At 46.7% G+C, this 9,310-nt stretch overlaps 1 protein-coding gene across 4 annotated transcripts; it reads left to right on the forward strand.

The window, feature by feature from the left end:
* Nucleotides 1-897: 897 nt before the first annotated feature.
* On the forward strand, nucleotides 898-6,831 carry ZNF691 (zinc finger protein 691). 4 transcript variants are annotated; one of them, XM_050799701.1, is made up of 4 exons: nucleotides 898-982; nucleotides 3,650-3,772; nucleotides 3,921-4,098; nucleotides 5,295-6,831. In XM_050799701.1, the coding sequence occupies exons 3-4, from the start codon at nucleotides 4,015-4,017 to the stop codon at nucleotides 6,156-6,158; spliced, it is 948 nt and encodes a 315-aa protein (XP_050655658.1). In that variant the 5' UTR covers nucleotides 898-982; nucleotides 3,650-3,772; nucleotides 3,921-4,014; the 3' UTR covers nucleotides 6,159-6,831. The 4 variants fall into 4 exon arrangements, with proteins under 4 accessions (XP_050655658.1, XP_050655667.1, XP_050655642.1 ...); XM_050799710.1 differs by lacking the exon at nucleotides 3,650-3,772 and having other exon boundaries at nucleotides 936-982; nucleotides 4,034-4,098; XM_050799685.1 differs by lacking the exons at nucleotides 898-982; nucleotides 3,650-3,772 and adding an exon at nucleotides 4,986-5,088 and having other exon boundaries at nucleotides 3,779-4,098.
* The last annotated feature ends 2,479 nt before the right edge of the window (nucleotides 6,832-9,310 follow it).

Below are 9,310 nucleotides of genomic sequence, written 5' to 3' on the forward strand. Positions count from 1 at the left end.
ATACACATGCATGAGTATATATGTATGTATATAAAATATCCTTACAGTAATTCTGCCAGGGATTTTATGGGGGAGGAAGTTGGTACTCCAAATGGCTAAGTGGTAGAGCGGGGTTTTATACTTGATTTATCTAGCTCTGAAGGCAATGCTCCTTGTTCTGTGCACTGAAACATTGTGCAGCTATGAGAAGCCTGCAGTTAGTCTACGTATTCCATTAGCCTTTTATTATTTAAAAAAATAAAACCTGAAAAAAATGACATAGTCCTGGATACTTTGGTGATCTTGTTGTGTCTGGATTGATGAATAAGTGTCAGGCTTAATTAGGGATGCATGCAGAACGCGGGAAAATCCCTACTTAGGGACGCTGGCAGACCTGGAGGTTGCTCCTTGGACGGGTACTTTTCGCTTCTCCGATAAGGAGAATGGGTTATTTTATCTTTAAACTCCCTTCCAGCTCTACCCTCCTTTGATTTTAAGTTATTAAACCTTGAGTGCGGTGCCATACTCTTGGCTTCGTTGGATGTCTACAGGACGGTCAAGGGTTACCAACTCAAAGTAAAGAAGGAACTCTGAGTACGTGCCCCCTTGGAGGTTGTGTAGGTTAGCTATACAGATTCTACAACTTCCCAGACGAGTGGCCCTGAGACTTGGGGTTGAACGCGCGAGCACGGAAAGAAATCCCACCTTAGGACAGAACCCAATCTCTTCAGCTGCGTTCTAAACTTCGCAAGTTTTCTCCGAGTCTACGCGCTTCCTTAGGACTACAACTCCCAGCATGCCACGCCGGAGGTCAAAGCTTATTGGCGGTCCCGCTAGGTCGCTTGCGTTGTGGCAGTTATAGTAGCCAATGGAAATAAAGGATTATCTTAAGAAACCAATCCTGGAGTAGTAGGGAGGATCCTTCCTGGGTTCCGGCTCCGGCCCCAGCGCCTTCCCTTGCCTACGGAGGCGGTGCTGTCCCTGACCGAGCAGCGGGAGTGAGGTGGGTCCGGGTTGGGCCCGAGGTCGCGGGGGGGAGGCGGACACGACTTCGCGGGAAACTCTGTACACGGCCACTTCACTCTCACCGAGAAGTTGGAGGCTGCTGCTTTGCTCCCTGGACCGAGTGGGAAGCCAAGGGGCCTTGTGGTCCCTCCGCCCCGACCCTCGGCCCTGGTCCCCGGACGACGCAGCCAGGTGGCTGTCCCCACCCTATTCCCCGGCCCTTCTGTTGGGTTTGAGTATACGGCACTCTTGCCACTGACCATACGTTTAGAATCAGCCCTTCCTCCTCTCCCACCCCTCCGGCCCCAAGCCCGCCGGCAATCTCTGAAAGCAGCCCTTGTCCCCTTGGGCCTCCGCCATTGGCTTCTCCCCGCCCCACAACACACAACCCAGCCTCTTGGGCCCTGGCCCTATGACACTTCTGGCAGTCTTTGCTCCCTCTTCCCTGACCAGCTCCTGCTACCCTCTGGCTTCCTTGGTCCTCCTCTATCTTTGACCCGTTATCTAGCTTCCCTGTACAATTACCCTGTTCGTCAACACTTTGCCCTTGGTCTTTCACAACTCCTCTCTCCCCTTCCTCCCCGCAGCCCTTGACTTGGCCCCAAAGACCTGTAACTTTGGCCCTCCATACCGCACTATGGCTTAGCTCCTTCCCTTTAACCTAGCCCCTTCACCGTCATCATCTGTGATCACTAGCCCCATCTTCTTGGCTCTTACTTCTTAGACCTGGCCCCTTCTCCACTTCTCAGCCCCTTCCACCTATGCTTCTCCCTGTGCAGCTGAGCCCCCGGGAAGACAAAGCCCAATAGACCTCTTTTCCCCCAAAATCTCTGCAGTGTGATGTGACAGTGCCTCTGTACTTCAGCTTCATTCTCGTCTCAGTAGGCAATTGGCTTTCTATCTCTGCGCGTCCCAGTCTTACCCATCCTGCAAGTCTTAGATCAAATACCTACTATTCCATGAAACTGCTCAACCCTGATCTCATCAGGGAGATACACCTGTGTCATGTGAACTTCAGCGGTACTGTTTTTATTTATTTCCTTCCTTCCCGTCTTCTCTCCTTTTCTCCTTCAGTACTGGTATAATGGTTAAAAGCACTGGCTTTGAAGTGATGGGCATAGGCCCCAGTTCTGCCACTTACTTGCTGTGGGCCCTTGGTCAAGGTACTTAATTTCTCTGAGCCTCAGCTTTCTCATCTCTAAAATAAGGATGATGTGAAGTGAAATTAGATGATTCATGTATGGTGCTTAGTTCACAGCTTAGCACTTGATATGAGCTTTGAAAAATGTTAATAATGTGCCAGTGCTGTGTTAGACACTGAGGAGTGGGTACAAAGGTGACTAAGGCCCAGTTCCTGCCCCTGTCCCCTGAACTTAACCTTCTGCATTGTAAGACAATTTCTGCAGTTCATGGTCTGTGTCACTACACTGTATCACAAACTGTGAGTGGTAATCATAATCCTAAATCCTTTTGCTCTTACATTGACCTAGCATCCAGCCCTGGGTAGAGCTGGAGCTTGGTAAATTATAGGTTCTCAGAATAGCAATTTTGGAATGGAGGCCAAATAGCTCATAGCATAGAGATACTGTAGCCGTGGGTCAGATGGGAGCAGGGCAGGGGGTGGGGGATGGGATGGTGGCATAAATTAAGATCACATTCTGTCACTTATACATTCAAAGACATTTGAGCACCCAGCTTTATGCTGCAGAAGGAGATTACTAATATGACCCAGTCCCTTTCCTCAAGTTGCTTATAAACTGCTAGTAGAAACAGACATGTAAGTAAGTAATTGCAAACCACTATAAGGCAAGCACAAGATTCTGTGAGTGCATAAAGGAGAAAGGCAGGAATCAGGAGATTGCTGAGGAAAAGTGGGTGAGAATAGACACAAGTAACCATGAATTGGGTTCTGAAGACAGAGCTGGTGTTTTATTCAGCTCATTCAACAAATACTTATGAAGGATCTACTGTGTATGGCTGCCACTACTCTAGGAGTTTTGGTTACATTGGTAAATTGAAAAAAAAAAAAAAACCCCCCAAAAAAACACAAAGACATCAGCTCTCATGGAACTTATGTTTTAGGGAAGCAGACAATAAATAATTGACATAAAGAAAATGTCAGAAGGTAAGATATGCTATGGGGCAGGGGGACTGGGAGTGTGGGAGTGACTTAAATTTTTTAAAGGATGGTCAGGAAACAGTGTCTAAGTATCACGGAATAGTTTCTCATGTTTACTTGCGTTTTTGGAAGTAAAGCAAGTCAATTATTTTTCATATTGATTATCTAAATTCTTCAAGGAGCACTAACAGGGATTGGTAAATTACAGCTCACTTCCTGTTTTAAATAAAGTTTTATTGGAACACAGCCACACTCCTTTATGTCTTATCTATGGCTGCTTTAATGATTCGTGATACAGTGGCAGAATTGAATAGTTACATGGCCATAAATATCCCATGGCCATAAATATCCCATGGCCATAAATATTTACTAAATATTATCTGGCCTTTTACAGAAAAAGCTTGTCAATCTCTGGTTCTTAAAGAGTTGAGGGTCTGTCTGTATTTCACATTTTAGAAGGTTATATACAGTTTTATGCTATTTTTAAGTTAAAAGTTTTTTCTTAATGAGATCGTTTAAAAGATCTTTTTCTTGTGTTCTTCACAGGGCCTGGATATAATGTCTTCAACAGTTGTAACAGCAGCTGCTATTTGCTGATTGACAGCATGTGTCACACACTCTGCTGAGTATTACAGGCATTTTTTTCTAATATAAAGTCTTGTAGTGTGGGTAGGTATCACAATTTTAGTGATGAGGGAGTTTAAGCTCAGAGTGGTTGAATAATTTGCAGAGAGTAGTAGAGTTAGTATGTGTCACAGTTGTAATCCAGCCCTAAATGTAGTCAGTACCTCTTTCTTCATTCTGTGTTTTTTTCCAGAAATACTTGCAGACTTGAAGGAATTATCAGTCTTTCATTTTCTATCATCAGTGTCCTGTGATAGTTTGTGCTTCCCTCCCTCATCCCTTTGTTCATGTCACTCTGTTCACCAGCCCACTCTGCTGAAATGTCGTTATTTCTTCAAGGCCTGGAGGAAATGCTATCACTCTCATCAGAGGTACTTTTCACCCCAACTCTTTCCCTGTCCTTGGCTGTAGGAACCTAAAGGAGTCTGTGAGGCTTAGCACACATTTACTGATGTTTGCACAAATCAAGGCCTATACTGGGCACTCTTATGTGTTTAGTTTTGGGGTGGAGTGTGGGGAGTGTGGTTTGTGTGTCTGTGTCTGTGTTTATCTTTGTGTGTACTTGGTATGTGAGTGTGTGCTTGTGTGTGGTGTGTGGGTATATGTGTGTAGACATATATGTAACTATGTGTGTGGCTGTGGCATGTGGCTAAATGTGTGTGTAGTGTGTGTGTGGTGTGATAATGTATGGTTGTGTGTGGTGTGTAGGTGTGTGGTGTGTAGTTGTGTGGCTGTTGTGTGTGGTATGAGAATGTGAGTGTGTCTGGTATGTGAGTATGACTGTGTCACATGAGAATGTGGCTTTGTGTATGGTGTGAGTGTGTATGTGTGATTCTGCTTGCTTGTGTGCATGCATGCGTGTGCGGGGGGGGCAGTGGGTGGGGCTTTGTGTGGTGTTTGAGAATGTAGTGGAGGGCACTGACTGATCAGAAGAAACACAGCCCAGGCCCCACAGTAGGTCCTGGAGGTCCCAGGTATTAACCCAGATGTTTACTTGCTAGATTCTGCTGTGGTCTGGAGAGGGGTACAGTGGCAGAAATCTCAAGAAAAGGCAAAGCTGGGCTTGTCACCTAGGAGAGCCTCAAGATTTAGAGGTTTTGTTTTGTTCATTTTGAAATCTGGCAAATAGATGGATACTTGTAAGGAAGGCTTTTCAAAAAGGATTAAACATAAAAAGAGTTAGAGTTAACTTACAGTTAGGCAGAAAAATTGCACTTATCCCAAAATGAAAGCTCTTTTACTTGCCCATGAATTATAGTCTGGATTGTCGTTGCTTAGTGATATCAAGAGTGACATTATTCAAATGGCACAAAATATCATCTGGTGGTGGTGGACAAAGCCGGTACCTTCTTTTTGCTCTGGTGGGTAGCTTTAAATATCTCTGAAAGTTTGTCACTTAAAAGGTAGCAAGTAAAGGTGTTCTATCCAAGTATTCCAGTTGATTGAAGTTATTTCTAGTGGATGGTCCCATGGGGAAGGTGTATACCCTTCAAACTGAACAAAAGATTCCCTATGATCTGGCCCAACCCAAAGAATAAAGGTGTTGGCCATTTGTGTTCATTCTCAGGGTTCAGAGATGGGCAGTGAGAAGGAGCAGAGTCCAGAACCACACCTGCCTGAGGAAGGGGAAGGGGGTAAGCCTTGGAGAGTGGATGACTCAGAGGGTTCTTGGATCCCACCTGGGGAGAAGGAGCATGGGCAAGAGAGCCTGTCGGATGAACTGCAAGAAACTCATCCAAAAAAACCATGGCAGAAAGTCACTGTCCCGGCTCGAGAGCCAGGGGATCCCATTGCTCATCCAAGGCATGAGGCAGATGAGAAACCCTTTATATGTGCCCAGTGTGGCAAAACCTTCAATAATACCTCCAACCTGAGAACACACCAGCGGATCCACACTGGTGAGAAGCCTTACAAGTGTTCTGAATGTGGCAAGAGCTTCTCGAGAAGCTCCAACCGCATCCGGCACGAGCGGATCCACCTGGAAGAGAAACACTACAAATGCCCCAAGTGTCAGGAGAGCTTTCGGCGGCGCTCAGACCTCACCACACACCAGCAAGATCACCTAGGCAAGCGGCCATACCGCTGTGACATCTGTGGCAAGAGCTTCAGCCAGAGCGCCACACTAGCTGTGCATCACCGGACCCACCTGGAGCCAGCGCCCTACATCTGCTGTGAGTGTGGGAAGAGCTTCAGCAACAGCTCCAGCTTTGGCGTGCATCACCGCACCCACACAGGTGAGAGACCTTATGAGTGCACTGAGTGCGGGCGGACCTTCAGTGATATCTCCAACTTTGGAGCTCACCAGAGGACCCACAGAGGGGAGAAGCCCTACCGGTGTACTGTGTGCGGGAAACACTTCTCCCGGAGCTCGAATCTCATCCGCCACCAGAAAACTCACTTGGGCGAGCAGGCTGGGAAAGATTCCAGCTGAAGGAGAGCCCCATTTAGAGTGAAGGAGAGAGAGCGAGAGACCCCAACCTATTGGAGGAAGATCTTGAGCATCTGCTGCTGCTACCTTGACCTCAAGCCCTTCATCCCACTTTGGAGAATGGTTTTGTATTGCCTCTGAAGTCAGGATCTCAGGAAGTCCTGATAAGGGACTCTGGAGTAAAAACCCTTGCCTCTTTCCGGGCCAATTTCTCGTGCTGAAAAGTCAGAGGACCCAGTCTTGGCTTCACTTTCTTGGGGTGAAAGAGAAATAGGGTAGGCTCAGAACATGCTCGTGTCATTAAGGCAGCAGTCCCCTGGCCTTTGAGGAAGTACCTATGAGATGGGTGTCACTATCTGAAGGTTCTCCAAATTGTCTGTGAACTTGCTTAGGTAGGAGTGCACTGCAGTGTCCTGCTAGTTCCCACCTATTGTGCCCCAACTTTGCTTCTAGATCTCTGGGCTGGGAGGAGTGACCTTCTCAATGGAAGGGGCCTCCTTGGTCTGGAGAAGAGATCTGAGGTCCTGCCTTAGAAATGAAAGGGAAACCCTCAGGGAGCCATGACCCAGGGACCTTCACACTCCCCAGTGTTTGTTACTTGTTATCCCTCCCCCAACCTCCCCAACCTGCCTCTGTTTTCCCCAGAGTGATTAGCAGTAAAACCCTTCAATGAAAAGGACCCGTGTACTTATTTGGGGAAGTGGGGAGCTGGGGAGATTGTCCCACTGAACCCACTCTGCAAGGGAGTTGAATTCTAAGAAAGACAGATGGGTAGATGCTCTGGAAAGCAAAAGAAAGCCGACTGAGTTTCTGGGGCCTTTGAAGAGAAGGGGGAAAGGAAAGGAACTAACATTAATTGAGCATCCACTACATGCAATTGTTTCCATCAGTCACATTTAGATTCTTTATCTCATGTAGTTGTTACAGCAACCCTCAAAGGAATAAGAAGAGGACATGGAAGTGAGTAAAGATAAAGTCACTTGCTGTGAAGTCATAACAGCAAGTATGTTGTGGAGCAGAGTTCAAACTTGGGCCTCCCTGACTGCCAGCTGTTGCTCTTTTCACCAGATTTACCTTTTAGCTTCTGAAGGAGGAGCCACTTAGGAGACTTGCCTGGAGGTAGGAGCCAGTGTGGCCTCTTAGTATGGCCTTGGACCATTTGCTCTATGGCAAGTCAGTACCAAGCATGAGAACCTTTTCAACTTTATTTTGAGGTCAACTTTATTTTATCTTGAGACAGGATCTTGCTCTGTTGCCTGGGCTGGAGTGCAGTGGTGTGATGACAGCTCACTGCAGCCTTGATCTCCTGGGCTCAAGTGATCCTCCCACCTCAGTGTCCCGAGTAGCTGGGACTGCAGGTGCACACCACCACACCTGGCCCTCAATGTTATTGATTGAGCACTTACTCTGTGCGTAGGAAGAATGGCAGTGACAGGGAGTAGGGGGTGAAGGGTGGGATAAGGTGAGAGAAATCTTAAAACCCATAATGAGAGTCTTTGCTTTTAGTAGCAATAGTTTAGTCCCCAAGGCTGAAACAGCTTAGCACGGATTCTGTCTGGTTTCCTGTCCTCCTGGTTTAGGCCCGGCTCCACATGGCAGATTTCAGTGTTTTCTACATCGAAGTTTAGTGTTCACCCAGTTTTCCTCTAACAAATACAAAAGAACCCTTCCTCTAACAAATACAAAAGACCTCTGTCTACCTCTCTTGTGAATTTGGGGCCCTACTCTTCCAGAGTGAGGGGCCCTCTTCATTTGTAGCCAGTTGGCAGAGTGTGATTCTGGCACCAGGCTTGGAACTGACATCACCCATAACCTTGCCTAACATGGGGACCCTGCCATTCACCAGGAAGAGATGTGCTAGGAACTTTACACTCATTGAATTCTCACAGCAACTAACAATGACCTGCATTTGCCATATGTAGAACTAGGCTGATGGAGAAAGTGACTTGCCCAAGGTTACAGAGCAAGTAAATGTAGAGTGTAGGACCTGAACTGCTGCCCAAATTCAAGTCCTGTATTTTGTCCAACTACAAAAGACTTCCCAAATGATTCCTTTATATTTATAGGGTACTTTATTGTTTACCAAGCACTTTTATTTCATACACGTTTTCCGATTCCTTGAAAATCTCCACACAATATATTTTAAACATATAGTCACCCAAACGTGAGTTGGCACCCACCCTAATAATAAAGATCACTATCTTCTAAACCCTACTAAGTGCCAATTATTGTACACCTCTTATCTCTAATCTTCATACTATCCTTTAAGGTAGTAATGTCCCCATGTTCAAGGCAAGAAAATTCTGTGAGGTTAAATGACCAGACCTATTGGCAGAGTTGGACTTAATTCAGGTATGTCTGATCCCAAAGCCAAGCTCTTCATTATACCCACCATCAAGCTAGGTCTACAGATCCCCTCTCAGTCTGGGAAGCTTGGTCTGACTCCTTTCTGACTTGGAGACTTTGTGACGACCACTGTGACGTTTTTTGTTTTTTGTTTTTGAGACAGAGTTTTGTTCTTACTGCCGAAGCTGGAGTGCAATGGCGCGTTCTCAGCTTACCGCAACCTCCACTTCCCAGGTTCAAACAATTCTCCTGCCTCAGCCTCCCGAGTAGCTGAGATTACAGGCATGTGCCACCACACCTGGCTAATTTTGTATTTTTAGTAGAGGTGGGGTTTCCCTATGTTGGTCAGGCTGATCTCAAACTCCCGACCTCAGGTGATCCGCCCGTCTCGGCCTCCCAAAGTGCTGGGATTACAGGCGTGAGCCACCGTGCCCAGTCCCCGCTGTGATTTTATAAGAGTGTCTGCTGCCATTTGGGCCTATGACCAATGTACCAGGCCCCTGCTTTGATCTTGGAACATAACTCCCCAGCCGATTTCACTTGTCCCTTTTTTTTTTTTTTTTTTTTTTTTGAGATGGAGTCTCACTCTGTTTCCCAGGCTGGCGGACAGTGGTGTGATCTTGGCTCACTGCAGCCTCTGCCTCCCGGATTCAAGCAATTCTCCTGCCTCAACCTCCCGAGTAGCTGGGATTACAGGTATGTGCCACAACACCTGGCTAATTTTTGTATTTTTAATAGAGACGGGGTTTTGCCATGTTGGCCAGGCTGGTCCTGACCTCAGGTGATCCACTTGCCTCAGCCTCCCAAAG

Source organism: Macaca thibetana, chromosome 1 (genome assembly GCF_024542745.1).
Source record: "Macaca thibetana thibetana isolate TM-01 chromosome 1, ASM2454274v1, whole genome shotgun sequence".
Classification (NCBI taxonomy): domain Eukaryota; kingdom Metazoa; phylum Chordata; class Mammalia; order Primates; family Cercopithecidae; genus Macaca; species Macaca thibetana.